Source organism: Geotrypetes seraphini, chromosome 8, assembly GCF_902459505.1.
Source record: "Geotrypetes seraphini chromosome 8, aGeoSer1.1, whole genome shotgun sequence".
Classification (NCBI taxonomy): Eukaryota; Metazoa; Chordata; class Amphibia; order Gymnophiona; family Dermophiidae; genus Geotrypetes; species Geotrypetes seraphini.
This window is the reverse complement of record NC_047091.1, coordinates 56,446,567-56,464,927: the sequence shown is the minus strand read 5'-3', so window position 1 is coordinate 56,464,927 and position 18,361 is coordinate 56,446,567. Positions and strand designations below refer to the sequence as shown.

The window sequence follows — 18,361 nt, the reverse complement described above, 5'->3', positions numbered from 1 at the left end:
CCTCCTGTTAACTGTCATTTTTGTCCTTGTAGTATAGTTTGTATTTGTCTTTGTCCTATTTTTGTATTCCAGATTACACTAGTGTTCTATAATGACAATCAGCACCTTGATTCCAGTAGAGAATAGATTCCCAGTGCCTGATTCTATAAAGGTGCCTATGTTAGGTGCTGCTTAAATGGAACTCAAAAGCATCTCCTGGTGCAACAAATGGGCCCCCACTGTAACTTAAATGCCACCAAAATATAACTTAAATAGTTACCAATCCTACTAAACACTCCATGCATAACCAAATTGTACCACATTCTAAAATTCAACTGTCATTCCCAGTAAAACCTCTCTCTGCTACTCACTGGTACCCAGCTGCTGACCATCAACCATGTATTCTCCTGTAATGGAAAAACTGTTTTACCTTTATGTTATGTTCTGTCAGTACTATGAATGCTGCAACATCAATCTACACTCACGGCTGCTATATCTATATGGCGAATTTTGCAATATCTATTAAGCTATATCTGCCAAGTATAGCAAGTACTTTTCACTTATGTCTGTCCTGTCTATACTGTGAATGCATTTATGTAACCCATTCTGGGCCCCTTTGGAAGGACGGGCTAAATAAATGAATAAAATTAAATCCGCACACAAGTTAATATTTTTTATTTGGTTAAATGGTTTAGTAATTGACCAATCAAAAAATTATATCAAATTAAAAAAATTAGCCACAAATTGACCAGATCCACAAAAAGGCTAATGGGGTTGCAGAGAGAACTACTTAATAAATAATAATATTAAATGAAGGAAAAAGATCTCAGAATTGCTACTCCAAGGATCATAATGATATCACCCATTAATGGAATTGTGGCGTGGATATCTTTCATAGATCTAAAAAAACCTTCATATTATTATTTAAGAAGATGTACTTCATCTTATTTACAAAATTATTTTATATAATGTAGGTGACTTATTTCGTCAGAATTCAACTACTCAATAATTTAAGTTTCTAAAATTCAAAATTCTATTTCTCTATTTTTTCTTTATTTTTCTACTTTTCTTTTCTATTTCATTTTTACAAGCAGTGCAAAGAGCATGTGCAAATAGCAAAGGTCTTAGTGCAAATTGCAGTTGAAAAATGTGCAAACAGGCAAAATAACTTATAGCATGGCAGATAATAAGCCTTAGATAAGTAAAGCCTTAAAAGAGCACTTATCTTTTTTTGTGAGATAAAGCGGCAGGAGATTATTTCTGCTCACATCCCGTATACAGATTCTAACGGGAACCCGTTTTGCCGCTGTCAAGCGGCTTCCTTAGGGTTTAATTGAGATACGAGTTATCTTTATCAAAGTTCCGTTTACCATAACTGCTTGTAAAAATGAAATAGAAAAGAAAAGTAGAAAAAGAAAGAAAAAATAGAGAAATAGAATTTTGGATTTGGAATCTGTATACGGGATGTGAGCAGAAATAATCTCCTGCCGCTTTATCTCACAAAAAAAGATAAGTGCTCTTTTAAGGCTTTACTTATCTAAGGCTTATTATCTGCCATGCTATAAGTTATTTTGCCTGTTTGCACATTTTTCAACTGCAATTTGCACTAAGACCTTTGCTATTTGCACATGCTCTTTGCACTGCTTGTAAAAATGAAATAGAAAAGAAAAGTAGAAAAAGAAAGAAAAAATAGAGAAATAGAATTTTGAATTTTAGAAACTTAAATTATTGAGTAGTTGAATTCTGACGAAATAAGTCACCTACATTATATAAAATAATTTTGTAAATAAGATGAAGTACATCTTCTTAAATAATAATATGAAGGTTTTTTAGATCTATGAAAGATATCCACGCCACAATTCCATTAATGGATGATATCATTATGATCCTTGGAGTGGCAATTCTGAGATCTTTTTCCTTCATTTAATATTATTATTTATTAAGCAGTTCTCTCTGCAACCCCATTAGCCTTTTTGTGGATCTCAGTAATTGACCACCCAACAACACCACCCTACAAAAGGTGAAAATGCCTTCAAAACTGGAATAAAACTTGTACTTTATTGCATAAATTCTGAACAAGACGTATGACCTGACACTGACAGGGGTCTAACGTGAACATAAAAATATATCATATAACAGAACATATAAATACATTTCAACAAAGTTATCAAAAAACATTTACAAATCAAAGCAGATCATCAATCGTGATCATCTTTGAATATTGATAATATTTCATATATATTCTAAAATCAGAAATATAAAGATACCTTTAAACAAATATTTAAACAAAACATTTCAAATATATATTTTAAATTCAATAATATCAATTTTAAAATGTTTTTTTAAAAGTTTGTTTTAAATGTTTGTTTAAAGGTATCTTTATATTTCTGATTTTAGAATTTATATGAGATAATATCAATATTCAAAGATGATCACGATTGATGATCTGTTTTGATTTGTAGATGTTTTTTGATAACTTTGTTGATATGTTTAAAAACCTGGTTGTTTTCACAATAGTCACCCAAGATTTTCAGCTGATACACAGTAATGTAAGTAATTTAGTATTCTTTCCTTTTAACCTGTACAATCTATCCAATCTTAACTAATAGCATTTTTATTTCATAGTCTTTTCGTTTGCTACTCTTCTTTTTAACAAACTGAAAACTGAGTTGAGCTCCTTAGGGAGATGATCCGGTATATAAATTGAAGATTAGATTAGATGTATTTATGATGTTCTGTTATATGATATATTTTTATGTTCACATTAGACCCCTGAGGCAGCCAAGAGCCGAAATATTGTCAGTGTCGAGTCACACATTTTGTTCAGAATTTATGCAATAAAGTACAAGTTTTATTCCAGTTCTGAAGGCATTTTCACCTTTTGTGAGTGTTGTTGTTGGGTGGACTTTTGGACTCCCTTTTTCTGTTCTCTGGCGTAGTAATTGACCATGCCATTAAAAACTGCTTAAAAAAATAATTTTAATTGCCAATTGAACTTACATGTGAATATCAGCAACATACCAGCGATGCCTAAGTTGAGACATTCTTCGACACCATTGACGCCTACCTGAAAAATAGGCATGGTTAGGGGTGGAGAATAAGCATGGCTAAAGTAGGCATTGCTAGGTATTGTGCTGATAGCCAAGCATCATCAGTTCAATTCAAATATTTCTTTTAATCGTTTTTGAGCAGATTGCCCAGCTGTGCAACTGCTCCAGAGTGTGTAAAAGTATACATATTATGAAATGCATACATGACTTTTAACCACTAAATGCAGGTAAACATTCTACCTAGGTATCTCCCCAAATTAAACAGATAGAGATTAGGAATGTCCTTTGAGCACGGCAAAACAGAATGTGAATCATCATGCTGGAAACAGTAAAACAACATTCAGCATTCTTATCTCAAATTCATCTACAATTCTTTCCATGATCTTCTTTCATGTACAGGTAGACGGATTTGCCTGGGTGAGGGTCTGGCCCGCATGGAGATCTTCCTTTTTCTCACTACCATCCTGCAGAACTTTGACTTAAAGTCTGTTGTCGACCCAAAGGAAATTGACCTGAGCTCTGAAATGAGCGGCATTACAAAAGTACCTCACCATTACAAACTCTGCCTCCTCCCTCGCTAAGGCAGCCAATGGGATCTTACAGAACAATTCAAAGGCCCAGCTATACTAAAACATAGTTTATGATGCACAAAGCACTGTTATACTGTACCACTTTGCTCTTGGATGCCATGTAGCTACATAATTGGTAAAGTTAAAGGCAGAAAAGGTGTTTATGCAGACTAATTCAATATATGTAAAGTCCCACAACAAAAGAATCCAAAATAAAAATATTTCAGTGGGTACCCACACGGGTTATCTGTGTAACTCTCCGTGGGAATTTTGGTACCCTATCACTTATCAGAAAAACCTCCTCAAAAAGAGATCCATTGACTTATTTTTATATTACTTATTCATACATATTCGTAATCTTTTCCTCCTTTAATTTGAATGTTCATATTAATTTTCATTGTGGATTCTTTTGTTGTGGGACTTTACATATATTGAACTGGAGTATTTCTTAGGGTAACGTCAGCCTGGAGGTATACATAATGATATTTATCCAGACCAGCCTTCATCTGATTATACAACAGCTCTTTCAATGATGGGGGAAGGGGATAATTTCTTTTTGACCCTAACCATGGCAGTCATATAAGGTCCCTTCCTAGGTCAGCATTTTTTCTGAGAATTGAATATCACCAAAACCTTCCCCTTTAAAAATGGAATTCTTCTTGAAATAAGCCACTTAGATTACCATATTTTCACTCATATACCGCGCACCCGTGTAAAACGCACACACGGGTATAGCGCATGGGAAACTGTAATTTATGTAAATAAATTTTTATATACCGCGCACACCCGTATACCGCGCATGCTGCCCCAACTCTCCCGTCGCCGCGTGACTCTCCTTTCCCCCGCCCTGACTCTCCTCTGGCCGCCCCGACTCTCCTTTCGCCCGCCCCGACTCTCCTCTGGCCGCCCCGACTCTCCTTTCGCCCACCCCGATTCTCCTCTGGCCGCCCCGACTCTCCTTTCGCCCGCCCCAACTCTCCTCTCCCCCTTGAAGTCCTGTCCCCCCTTGAAGTCCTGTCCCCACCCTGAAATCCTGATGCCCCCCCGATGTCCGATTCACCCCCCCGCTGGACCGCTCGCACCCCCACCCCGAAGGACCGCTCACACCCGCACCCCCACCCCGAAGGACCACTCGCACCCCCACAGCCTCCCCACCCCCCCATCATGGAGAAACTGCCTACCATTGTCCTGCTGCTTCCTCTGCCGGCGGTCCCACCCCTTCTCTGAGCCCTGCGTCTGCGCTGCTTCCTCTTCCAGCGGTCCCGCCCTTTCTCTGACGTCAGTGAAATCTGTCCCTGTCCCCACGGGAACTCAATTTTCCCATCTCGTCCCTGCGAGTTTTGTTGCTATCCCTGTCCTTGCCCTATTCCTGTAAGCTCTGTCTTAACTGCACAAGCCTCAAACACTTATGATTTTAAAGTGTTTGAAACTTGTGCAGATGAGAACAGAACTTGCAGGAAAGGGGCAGGGACAGGCAAAGAACTCGTCGGGATGGGATGTGAAAATGAGTTCCCGCGGGGATGGGGAAAAATTTGACTCCATGTCATTCTCTACTCTGAGGCTCTCTTAGAGTATATCATTCAGCTATTCTCCATTCAGGCAGAGTTGATGCCATTTCTAGGCCTCCGGGACTCCATCTGGTTTTCAGTTCTTGTAAGGCTACTGAGGTTTTCATATTGCCTGTACAGGACACAACCCAAGTCTAGAATTGACCTTGGTCCTGACTCTATAGGATCCTTGTTGAGGATGGATGGTTGGAAACCAGAATAATTATTGTCAGGACTAGCATATGAGGGGCTGCTGTAAAGTTCTAAGACCAACCAACAAAGATGAGGCAGTCTCCATCGAGGGCTTAGTCCAGCAATTTTCCACTTTTTCTTGTTCAGTATTTTTCCAATGGAATGAAAGCAATGGAAAATCACTGGACTAAGTGTATAGCCCTTGATGGAGACTGTCCCAACTTTGTTGGTTGGGCTCAAAACTTTTCAGCAGCCTCTCATATATCTCTTATTTGTAGGATAGTATCAGTTGTGCATGCTACATGGTGAACTTAGATGTGCCAAATTAAGCCATCCATTGATATATATCGTAAATAGCTTCACCTAATGTGGGGCACTAATGTAACTTTTTAATAACATTTTATAACAGCATTGGAGTGCCCTTAAGTCATTATAGAATTGGTGCAGTATAGTTGGCCCCCAGGTGGAACAAAGATGACATCAAAAAACATTTTTAAGAGGGGAAGCAATGTGTATTCAGGATCCCGGAATACTGTTTTCCTTTTCAAGAAAGCTTTGGCCAACTACACTTCTTGTTCTGAAAATGTGGTGCCAAGTTATAGAATTGCCACCCTAATGTTCATCTTTAAAACTGCAAGAGGAGAGGATCATAATTATTTGGAGTCTACTTTGGTGGAACATAGCTTTTCCAGTCACTAGTACATCAAGAAAGGCCAAATTCTGTGTATCTTCAGTAAGATATTTTGCACCTAATGGAAAACCAGAAGAATGCATCTTTCGCTGTTGCTGCACTTCCAGCCCCACCCAGTAGAATGATCTACTTGAAATCTGTTCAGAAACAGATTACATATGGATTTTTTTTTTTAAGGAAAAGAACAAGTTGTATTGCTGCTGATAGTATTTCTGTTTTTATGTTTTTTGTTTCTTAGCAAATATATATATTATAAAGATTGCACATTGCCTAGAGCTGTTATGAATTATAAGCAATATATAAATGAAGTAAATAAACTGGTTTATGAGTTACATAGATGAATACATCTGTTCAGTTCTCATTTAGTTTTCTCAATGATTTTACATTTTAGCTCAGAATCTATTTTAATTAAATGGCATGTGCTACTTTTTTGTTCATGCTATTCTGGCTTTTTCTTGTATATTAAGGGGCCCTTTTACTTAAGCACATGCTAATGAACATTAGCATATGCTAAATGGTGTACATCCTTAATGCATTATCCCCCCCCCCGATTCTTTATATGACATTTTGAATTACATATGCAAATTTAAACACATACCCAATTTGCCTGTGAATATAACATAAGAACATAATAGCCTTACTGGGTCAGAACAATGATCCATAAAGTCCAGTAGCCCATTCTCACAGTGGCCAATCCAGGGTCCTAGTACCTGGCTAAAACCCAAGGAAGCCCTGAATATGTATACCCTAGAGGAAAGGAGAGACAGGGGAGATATGATTCAGACATTCAAATACTTGAAGGGTATTAACGTAGAACAAAATCTTTTCCAGAGAAAGGAAAATGGTAAAACCAGAGGACATAATTTGAGGTTGAGAGGTGGTAGATTCAGGGGCAATGTTAGGAAATTCTACTTTACGGAGAGGGTAGTGGATGCCTGGAATGCGCTCCCGAGAGAGGTGGTGGAGAGGAAAATGGTGACTGAATTCAAAGAAGTGTGGGATGAACACAGAGGATCTAGAATCAGAAAATAATATTAAATATTGAACTAAGACCAGTACTGAGCAGACTTGCATGGTCTGTGTCTGTATATGGCCGTTTGGGGGAGGATGGGCTGGAGAGGACTTCAATGGCTGGGAGGGTGTAGAAGGGCTGGATTAGGATTTGACGGAGATTTCGGCAAGTGGAACCCAAGCACGGTACCGGGTAGAGCTTTGGATTCTTGCCCAGAAATAGCTAAGAAGAAAAAATTAAAAAAATTGAAATTGAAACAGATTGGGCAGACTGGATGGACCATTCGGGTCTTTATCTGCCGTCATCTACTATGTTACTACGGATCAGAAACATTCCATTCAGAATCCTAAAGAACAGCAAGATTCCGGAATCTCAAAGAGTAACAAAAGATTCTGGAATCTGAAGTAGTAACAACATTCCATGCTACCAATCCAGGGCAAGAAGTGGCTTCCCCCATGTCTTTCTCAATAACAGACTACGGACTTTTCCTCCAGGAAATTGTCCAAACCTTTCTTAAAACCAGCTACGCTATCCACTCTTTCCACAACCTCTGGCAATGCATTTTAGAGCTTAACTATTCTCGGAGTGAAAAAAAAATTCCCCCTATTGGTTTTAAAAGTACTGTATTTCCCTTCAACTTCATTGACTGTCCCCTAGTCTTTGTAATTTTTGACAGAGTGAAAAATTGATCCACTTGTACCCATTCTACTCCACTCAGGATTTTATAGACTTCAATCATATCTCCCTCAGCCATCTCTTTTCCAAGCTGAAGAGCTCCAACCGTTTTAGTCTTTCCTCATATGTGAGGAGTTCCATCCCCTTTATCATCTTGGTTGTTCTTCTTTCAACCTTTTCTAGCACCACTATATCTTTCTTGAGATAAAACTAGAGTTGAATGCAATACTCCAGATGAGATCGCACCATGGAGTGATACAGGGACATTATAACATAACCATCTCCTTTTTTAAATAATTCCTAGCATCCTGTTTGCTTTTTTGGCCACCGCCACATATTGGGTGAAAGGTTTCATCGTATTGTCTACAATGAGACCCAGATCATTTTCTTGGGCACTAACCCCCAAGGAGGACCCTAGCATCTGGTAACTGTGATTAACAAGCCAATCAGTGACAGTAATTGGCTACTAAAAAGCAATTATTGGCCACTAATTGGCACTTAATAGATTTATATGTAAAGAGGTGCACGTAAATTCTAGCATGTGGAACCACAAAGGGGGTGTATTCATGGGAGGGGTAGAACCTGTATGAGCTGACAGCATTATCCATAGTAACATAATACGTAACATAGTAAATGATGGCAGATAAAGACTTGAATGGTCCATTCTGTCTGTCCAACAGTCACATTCATTATCATTTCATGACTATTTAATTCTTTCTCTTCCTCTTGTTTGTTTTTCCATCTCTTCTCTCCACCTTCTCCATCTCTGTGCCTGGTTTCCATTTCTTTGCAGCCACAGAGTTGGTGAGATGGCAGATGAGAATGGGCAAGCAAACAGGTGGGCAGAAGTACTAGCAAGGGTGGGAGGGAGTGACTCAGGGGTGGTAGAGAAAGAGATGGGGCAAAATTGGATGTTGGTAGTGGAGGAAGAAGGTGAGAGAGGTGGACAACGATGGTGATTGATCGGGGACAACAAAGGAAGAGAGACAGGGCAATTCTGGATGGTGGGGCAAAGAGAATAGATAGAGATTGGGTGATGCTGGATGGTAGGAATGGAAGGAAAGAGAGGACAATAGTGAGGGAGAGAAACAGAGAGGCAATGCTGAATTGTGGTGATAGTGGTGGTGATAGAAGGGACAATGCTGGATGATAGCAATGCCACCCCCCCCCCTCCTCATCAGCTCTCCACCTCAATCCAGCATGTGGCACATATGGGAGGCAATGCCCTTCCACATACACACACTCCCCATATCAGACAATCAAGCCCTGATTCAGTATGTTGCAACAGAACAGAAGATAATCATTTCCCAAGGCTTGGAAAGTAGAAAATAAACAGTGAAGGCAGACTCTGGTGCTCAATACCTTTTTATTAATATATTGTGACTTGATACGATTGTGTTTCAGCCCAATCGGGCCTGCCTCAGGAGTCCCATATCTGGAAAATGCGAAAACCTGCATGGGAACAAAAATCCAGTGGCATGCTGAACTTCTCCCGCAATGAAAGGGCCACACCAAATAGTCCCACGATGAAAGGGCTGCTAGTGGATCTTAAATAGCCCTGATGAATCAGCACATTCTGGATCTCAGTATCTCTTTTCTGCTTGTCTCTATTTTTTGCTGAACCTTTTTTTTTCCGGGATCTCTGGTCCATTTTGGCATTTCTTTTCTCTCTGTGTCCACCATCCATCTTCCCTCTGCTCCCCTGCCCATTCTGTTCTGCATCTCCCCCCTGTTCCCTGCCCCTATCCCTCAGCATATGCACTCTGGACCTGATTCTCAAAATGGCATCCCAATTGTAGGCAGCAGTAGGTGGATCAATCAGTACACACTTATTTAAAAACAAAAATAAAATCAATGCGGCTAATGACGCCTACAATATAAATGTCCAATTCATGGCTACAGAAGCCCTCAGCATGCCTATGGACGCAGAAGTGGCCTTAGGTGTACATAGGCATGCCCAGGTATGAGTCAGAAGCTTTAAATGTAGGCCTGTAAAACGCTAGCCATATCTTCAGCGCCAGCTGCACTTGTTTGCTGGGCCAGCGCACAGTGGCTCTTGCATACTGCACATGGCTGACCCGGAACTGGATCATAACTACTTGCAGCTCTTGCTGGGTCACAGACCTACTGTAGGCAGAACCAGTTTGGGATCATGACCTTTTTCTGTGTAAATATACTTTGCTCTTAATCTCAGATAGTTTATCATTAACCTGTAATTCACGCAGAATCCTTCAGTAGCTTTACACAATGATTACAGAGGCCAACAAAAAAATATAGTTCTTGTTGCCTTGGGTTTTTGACCTGTTCCTGGATTATTTAATAATAATAATAATAAATGTATTTTATTCCGCTATTACCCAAGAGTTCTAGGCGGTTTACATCATAAGAAACTGAACAATCAGCGAAATACATACATGTAATGAGGTAAAAATAAAGTAAAAGATTAAAAAATTACAATCTTAAAACAATTTAGTTAGGGCACCGATTCAGAAAATTGCATTGGATAGACCACATCAGCTCTAGTTTCTGAGATATGGTAGCTACATAAAGTATCCTTGCTTTTTATGCCTTTGGGAAAGTAGAGCCAAATATGAACATTGGGCAAAAAAAGATTGGCCTCTGAGGGAATATATGGTGGTTGGAGAACATAAGAACATAAGAACATAAGTATTGCCTCTGCCGAGTCAGACCATAGGTCCATCGCGCCCAGCAGTCCGCTCCCGCGGCGGCCCCCCAGGTCAGGGACCTGTAGCGATCTATTACTCAAGGGCGTTTTGTATTGTATAGTATCCCTCTAATTATACCCCTGGATCCCCTTTCCCTTCAGGAACTCGTCCAATCCCTTTTTGAAACCCAAAATCGTACTCTGCTCAACCACCTCCTCTGGAAGTGCATTCCAGGTATCCACCACCCTCTGGGTGAAGAAGAACTTCCTAGCATTTGTTCTAAATCTATCTCCCCTCAATTTTTTTAAGTGCCCTCTAGTTTTTGCTGCCCCTGCCAGTCTGAAGAATCTGTCTCTCTCTACCTTTACCATACCCTTCATGATCTTATAAGTTTCTATCATATCCCCTCTAAGTCTCCGCTTTTCCAGGGAGAAGAGCCCCAGCTTCTCCAGCCTCTCAGCATATGAGAGGTTTTCCATGCCCTTTATCATTTTTGTTGCTCTTCTCTGGACCCTCTCGAGTATCGCCATATCTTTCTTTAGGTACGGCGACCAGTACTTGACGCAGTATTCCAGATGCGGTCGCACCATTGCCCTGTACAGCGGGAGGATAACTTCCTTGGTTCTGGTAGTGATACCTTTTTTGATAATGCCCAACATTCTGTTCGCCTTTTTCGAAGCCGCTGCGCACTGTGCTGCCGGTTTCATTGTTCTATCCACCAAAATCCCCAAGTCCTTTTCTAGGTCGCCTTTTCCCAATGTCACCCCCCCTCCCCATTGTGTAATTATACATCGGGTTTCCTTTCCCTATGTGCATAACTTTACATTTCGCTACATTGAAGCTCATCTGCCATTTATTTGTCCACTCAGTCAGTTTGTTCAGGTCCCTTTGGAGTTCTTTACACTCCTCAACAGATCTAACCGTACTGGAGAGTTTTGTGTCATCCGCAAATTTTACAACTTCACACTTTGTCCCTGTTTCCAAGTCATTAATAAATATATTGAATAGCAGTGGTCCCACCACTGACCCTTGTGGGACGCCACTTGTGACCCCTTTCCAGTCAGAATAATGTCCCTTTATTCCTACCCTCTGTTTCCTGTTTGCTAGCCAGTTTCTGATCCATCTGTGTATTTCCCCTTCCACCCCGTGGTTCCACAGTTTCTTTAGAAGGCGCTCATGAGGCACCTTGTTGAAGGCTTTCTGGAAGTCCAGGTATACTATGTCTATGGGGTCACCTTTGTCCAAATGTTCGCTTATCCCCTTGAAGAAGTGCAGCAGGTTTGTTTGGCAAGATATTCCAGTACAGAAACCATGCTGGCTTGTTCTCATCAGCTTATTTTTTTCTATGTGCTCACTGATACTGTCCTTGATTAATGATTCAGCCATCTTTCCTGGAACTGAGGTTAAGCTGACCGGTCTATAATTCCCCGGGTCGCCTTCTTGAAGATAGGTGTAACATTCGCTATCCTCCAGTCTTCTGGTATTACCCCTGTTTTCAGGGATAGGTTGCAAATCTGCTGCAATAATTCCGCTGTTTCGTCTCTAAGTTCTTTTAGTATTCTTGGGTGAATTCCGTCTGGGCCCGGAGATTTGTCAGTTTTTAGCCCATCTATCTGTTTGAGTACGTCTTCGAGGCTTACCTCCATGCACGATAATTTTTCCTCTTGGTCCCCTTTGAAGAATATTTCTGGTTCCGGAACCTTGGATGTGTCCTCTTTCGTGAAGACTGACGAGAAGAATGTGTTTAATCTGTCTGCCACTTCCTTCTCCTCCTTTACCACTCCTTTCCTATCTCCCTCATCTAAGGGTCCCACCTCCTCCCTCGCCGGCTGTTTCCCTTTCACATATCGAAAGAAAGTTTTAAAGTTCCGTGCCTCCTTTGCAAGTCTCTCTTCATACTCTTTCTTTGCTGTTCTGACTACCCGGTGGCATTCTTTTTGGTGCTTCCTGTGCTCCTTCCAATTTTCCTCCGTTTTATCCTTTTCCACGTCCTGAAAGATTTTTTCTTATCTCCTACCACCTTCTTAACTTCTTTGTTAACCATGCTGGATCTTTTGCATGACCCTTTCTGCCCCCTTTTCTAAATCTGGGTATATACTGGTTTTGCGCCTCGTTCACCGTGTCCTTGAATAAGGTCCAGGCTTGGTCCACCGTCTGTGCCTTTCTGGAGCTGTTCTTGAGTTTTCTCTTTACCATGTGTCTCATGGCATCATAGTTCCCTTTCCTGAAGTTGAACGGGACAAAATGTAATCAACCAACCTTTGGTAGTATGAGATAAAATCATACCGCCACCACTACATATAAAGCTAGACCTGATGAACCAATTTGTAAAGGCTTTGAATAAAGACAAGTCATGCATTGAATACATAGCACATGGACTTTCCATGGAAAAACTGAAGGCAGGAATTTTTGATGGTCCACAGAGCAGACAACTTACAGATGACCCACATTTCACAGCATCAAAGAATGAAATGAAATCATGTGCCTGGTCTTCATTTGCTCTTGCTGTGAAAAACTTTCTTGACAACTATGCACAATTAGTAGAAGATATGCTCTCTCATTTCAACAGGTTTGGCTGTAACATGAGTGTTAAAGTCCATTATCTGCACAGTCACTTAGATCGCTATCCAGAAAACATTGGTGACTTAAGCGAAGAGCAAGGTGAAAGATTTCACCAAGACATAAAAACAATGGAAGCCAAATACCAAGGAAGATGGGATGCACACATGATGGCAGTCTATTGTTGGAATCTTATCAGGATTGTCCTGGCAGATCCCATTCTTGGAAGTCTTACAAAAGGAGCTTCTTGTGTGTCGAATGACTGGAAAGTTTGTATCACAAAATTGTGCTTTTGGTATGAAAGAAGTAGATTTTCATGTGGTACACTTTTCTTTTAATTTTTAATGTTTTCTTCATGCTCCAAAGATATATTTTTTAAAATTTTATTTTTTATTAATTATAACTTTTTTACAAGTTTAACAACTTGTTTAAAGAAATACAGAGCCATAATCCAACATGAAAATAAATCTAAGCACAAGCTAAGAAGTAATAACAATCTTATGGAAATAGCTCTTTCTTAGACTACAAACAGAAACAAAGGAGGAATCAAAATTACCGAGAGAGAAGTTAGAGGAAACTATTTAGGAAAAGGCTTAATACCCCCAGTTACTAATTATTTGAACCAGACACTCCATCTCTGATAAACCCCTTGAGGTCCAAAAAGGATCTTAGCAGATCGGGCGCATAAAAAATATATTTCAAACCCAAATATTTAATAATACACTTGAAGGGGTAGGTTAACATAAAGGTAGCACCCAATTTCTTTGTCTCATCTCTCATTGCAAGAAATAACTTGCACCTTTCTTGGGTTAATTTTGTTATATCATGATATTACCATATTTTTGGGCCACAAAATTGTGAAACAGAGCTTTATAGAATTAAGATCTTGCTCAAATATAACACTAACAATCAGTGTCGCTCTCTTTTTAATATCAGAATACGAGCTTTCCAAAACTGCCGTTAAATTCTGCAAATCAGTGTCAACAGGTAAACTATTGGACACGGGTAATCAATTGCAGGTAATTCTTTTGTCTCAAAGATTTTCATTGAGGCAGGCAAATAGAACAATTTATTTATTGGTGGTATTTGGTCAGCTGGAAACTTCAAATTTTATATAAGAAATTTTTTAAAGAGCTCAGTCGGCGTCATAGTAGAAATTTTTGGAAAGTTCAGTACTGTCAAATTCAGGTGACGATTATCTCAATCTTCCTTGAGGTTAAAGATTGTTCTCTAATAATTGTAACAATAGAGTTTTTCAAAGAGACAGTCTCAGATTCAATTTTATCAAAACATTCCTGTTTCACCTTTTCAACATTTAAAGAAAAAAAGTCCACTTCATTAACCAGTATCTGCATATCAGAAGAGGTTTTATCTACCTTTTCATCTATTCTCCTTATGGCCTCCAATAGAATTTCCAGAGTTACCACAGGGTGTTTAGCTGAGGTTCCCAACCCCTCACCCTCAGCGTTCTTCCGTCCCTGCACTCCAGCCTGGAGTGTAGTTTCACCCGTTACCTTCTCTGGCATCACTCCCCCCTCCTCTCCAAAGAAGGAATCACTACTCTGCCTGCTCGCTGGACAGAGCGGTGCAGAGATCATCAGCGGCGACAGTGATTTCTGGAACTCCAAATACTCGGGTGCTCCTCACTCCGAGTCTGTGCGGAAGTCTGCCATCGTTGGGATGACCGAGTGTCGGCTGTATCGGTGAGGAGGTGAGGGACAAAGATTGCAACTCTCTCGCTACTCCTATTCTTTTAGGGTGGGGCATGATTCAAGAAAAAACGCAAACAGCGTCTCAGAGCAGCATCGCAAGGTAAAAATTTTAGAAGAAAAAATTCAACAATCGGACCACATGTCCACCATCATGCTCAAAATATATTAATTATAACAGTACATTAAAATATCCTGATTTTTTAATGGGCAAGCAGAGTGAAGAATGGTATATGGCACATGTTCTGTATCTTAGAAACTAGAGCTGATACGAGAAAACGTAATATTTTTGGAATCATCAAAAAAAAGTAGGGTTAATCGGAAATATAAATGTTCATTCATCTAAATATAATATTTAGCTCACAACGAGCCTTCAAGATTTTTCTTCATTTGATTAAATAAGATTCATCATTTTTCTTCTATTGCATAACAAACCCCATCAAAACAACCCTCAAGTGGTCAAATAGAAGGCAGGTACATCATACGTTTTGACAGTTTTCAATGCATAGGACCTCACATAACATACATTATTACAAGTCCACATTCTGTCCCTTTTTCAAACAATAAGCATTTATACCAATACCTCCATCCCCTCCCTTATCTTGTGAGCATTTTTATATGTTTGTGTATGACTATCAGTGTGTATCTCTTACTTATAAAATAATGTATGCCTCTTATATAGAATTAATTCAACTGGCCTTACTATTGTGATAATTTCATTAGTAAAATCCTTCCATTGGTAAAATTCCTATCATTTTCTATCAATCAGCAACACTTAACTTAAGTAGCAATTCACTAATCCAGCGCTGTTTTCAAGATTCAAAATACTCAATGTTCCATTTTTACATGAGCGTTTCAGTCATCTGACCTTCATCGGGGGGTGGGGGGGGGGGGGGGTGGAATAATTGTTGCTGTATTGCTGAAGACAAAAACATGCATATGTGTCACAATCAAACCGTACAAACAGCTATCTTCTCCAATACAATTTCTATGTGAATAGGCCACCAACATGCCGGTGTTATGCTATTAAAATACCTTTCTAAAATTTTTCATTAATAATGAAAACCCACCATGTCCAAACAAAATATTCCTAAGAGACTCAATATAACTACCATATTTTCACGCATATAACGCGCGCGTTATATACGATTTTACAAACCGAGTATAACCATGCGCGTTATATTCATGAGTGCGTTGTACAAATTTTTTTTTACATAGTTCCCCCCCCCCCGACGTCCGATTCACCCTGCAGGACCGCTCGCACCCCCACCCCAAAGGACCACTCGCACTCGCACCCGCACCCCCACCCCGAAGGACCGCTCGCACCCCCACAGCCTCCCCCCCCATCATGGAGAAGCTGCCTACCGTTGTCCTGCTGCTTCCTCTGCCGGCGGTCCCGCCCCTTCTCTGAGCCCTGCGTCTGCGCTGCTTCCTCTTCCGGCGGTCCCGCCCTTTCTCTGACGTCAGAGAAAGGGCGGAACCCGCCAGAAGAGGAAGCAGTTCAGACGCAGGGCTCAGAGAAGGGGTGGGACCGCCGGCAGAGGAAGCAGCAGGACAACGGTAGGCAGCTTCTCCATGATGGGGGGAGGGGTGGGAGGCTGTGGGGGTGCAAGCGGTCCTTCGGGGTGGGGGTGCGAGTGGTCCTTCGGGGTGGGGTTGCGAGTGGTCCTGCGGGGGGGTGAATTGGATGTCGGGGGGGGGCATCAGGCTTTCAGGGTGCGGACAGGACTTCAAGGGGGGACAGAACTTCAAGGGGGAGAGGAGAGTTGGGGGCGGGCAAAAGGAGAGTTGGGGTGGCCAGAGGAGAGTCGGGGCGGCCAGAGGAGAGTCGGGGCGGGCGGCGACGGGAGAGTCGGGGCGGCATGCGCGGTATACGGGTGTGCGCGCTATATAAAAATTTCTTTACATAAATTACAGTTTCCTGCGCGCTATACCCGTGTGCGCGTTTTACACGGGTGCGCGGTATATGAGTGAAAATACGGTACTCACAGTAATTAGATGCTTTCTTGCGTGTGACAAGCTGCGTTTCTCCTGAGCTGAAAAATGCTTGCCGGAAGCTCCTCTATTTTTAATGCTGTATTCGCTGCTGTGCATTAAATGTGTCACCACGTGGCAACGTAGGAATGATGTGCCCACCGTGCAGCCGTCACATAACGCAAGCTTCGTACATTCATGCGTATTGATAGCCCCAAGCTGTTGTACCATGCCCAAGCGTGATGACATCACAGATTCGCACTAAAAATACAATGGAACAAATGCCTTAATTTATCTCTTCTATCTCAATGACACAGTGAAGACAAAGTTGCAAAATTATCTGCGAGAGGTAACTCTAAGAATCTGTCAGGCATCCCATTCTCTGTTGAGTCCAACGGGCATTATACTGTTTAAATAAAAAAAATCCACCATGTCTCCTTTAACAAAACTGAATTAATATCACCACCTCTTGCTGAGGTGTGCACTCGCTCCAGTACCTCAAATTTCAAAACATCGAAGTCATGTCTTAATTCTAGACAGTGAGACACAATAGGTGCGGCAGTGTCACACTGCCTTAAACGTGAGCGGTGCTCAATCAATCTAGATTTCAGTGCCCTTGTGGTCTCTCCAACATATACCAGACCACATGGGCACCAGATGGCATACACTACTTCAGCTGTTGTACAGGTGGAATGATGTCCAAGTACTAAAGTGCGTGCATTTAATTTTAATTTTTGACCTGCAAAAGAACATTTACACAATCTGTATTGACCACAAGGGAAATGCCCCAGCATACTATCAGCTGTTGTAACAATATCCTGCCTAGGTAGAAAGGAGGGCGAAAGGAATTCCTTTAAATTTCTCCCTCCCTCTAGTTCAGTTACATGACATCTCTGAAAAGATGTCATGTAACTGAACTATGTGCCAAAATTTTTTTTGGTGGGATCATTATAATTATGGGTTGGATTTTGTTTAAAAAGATCCTTTCTCGCTATTTTTGGAATCAGCAGGTCAAATATAACCAGAAACAGGTCTAATGTTTGAGGCACCACAATGAGTGTTGGCCATTGTTATTTACATGGGAGAAATAGATATAGAAAACAAATACCGATGTATGGAGTCCATTGACTACTTTTGTTGCATTATAGTAAGGGTCATCTTTCTTCCCTTTTCATTAGATTTCTTTACAACATCCAGGGAGGGTGGGTGGGTGAGGGGGAGGGAGGGAAATGTACTTTGAGGAGTTAAATTATTTAATTATAATTTTGAAATCACATCATATGTTTTATTATATTAATAATTAAGGTGAGGATGGGAGTAAATGACTGTTTAATGTAATAATTGTATAGTTATTAGTGCGTTCTATACAGTATTTTATGATTTACCAATTGTATTGCACTATTAAAGTTTGAAAATCAATAAAGATTTAAGCAAAAAAAAAAAACCAAAAACCAACAAATACTATGGGATATAACTTTCAATGTTCACAGTTCAGCTTTATTTAATATACCAAAAATAATTTTAAAAAATATCTAAGTGGTTTACAAATATATACATAAAACTGAGATTAATGAAGAAAAACAATAGGTATAATTAGGTTCCATGGAGATTAATAAAAATTCAAGAAATGGAATCATAGTTTAAAATTAATTCAGGGGATGAGAGGGTGAGTGAAAATTAGATGCTAGACATGAATGTGAACAGGGTGTACTCACTGCGGAGGGGTGGCGAAGTGGTT

The 18,361-nt window shown here is 40.4% G+C and overlaps 1 protein-coding gene and 1 long non-coding RNA gene across 2 annotated transcripts in view; one reads left to right on the top strand and one right to left on the bottom strand.

Moving 5' to 3' along the window:
• The window catches only part of LOC117366197 (cytochrome P450 2C20-like), a 52,850-nt gene extending 48,468 nt beyond the window's left edge, over nucleotides 1-4,382 (top strand). Inside the window, exon 9 of the mRNA XM_033957404.1 lies at nucleotides 3,429-4,382. Within this exon, the coding sequence (XP_033813295.1) occupies nucleotides 3,429-3,610 (182 nt within the window). The 3' untranslated portion in view covers nucleotides 3,611-4,382. The remainder of the gene's footprint in view (nucleotides 1-3,428) is intronic.
• An 11,151-nt stretch (nucleotides 4,383-15,533) lies between these two features.
• Nucleotides 15,534-18,361, bottom strand: part of LOC117364687 — a 238,090-nt gene continuing 235,262 nt past the window's right edge. Inside the window, exons 5-6 of the long non-coding RNA XR_004540298.1 lie at nucleotides 16,639-16,884; nucleotides 15,534-15,568 (exon numbers count right to left, since the gene is read on the bottom strand). This is a non-coding gene — a long non-coding RNA (uncharacterized LOC117364687). The remainder of the gene's footprint in view (nucleotides 15,569-16,638; nucleotides 16,885-18,361) is intronic.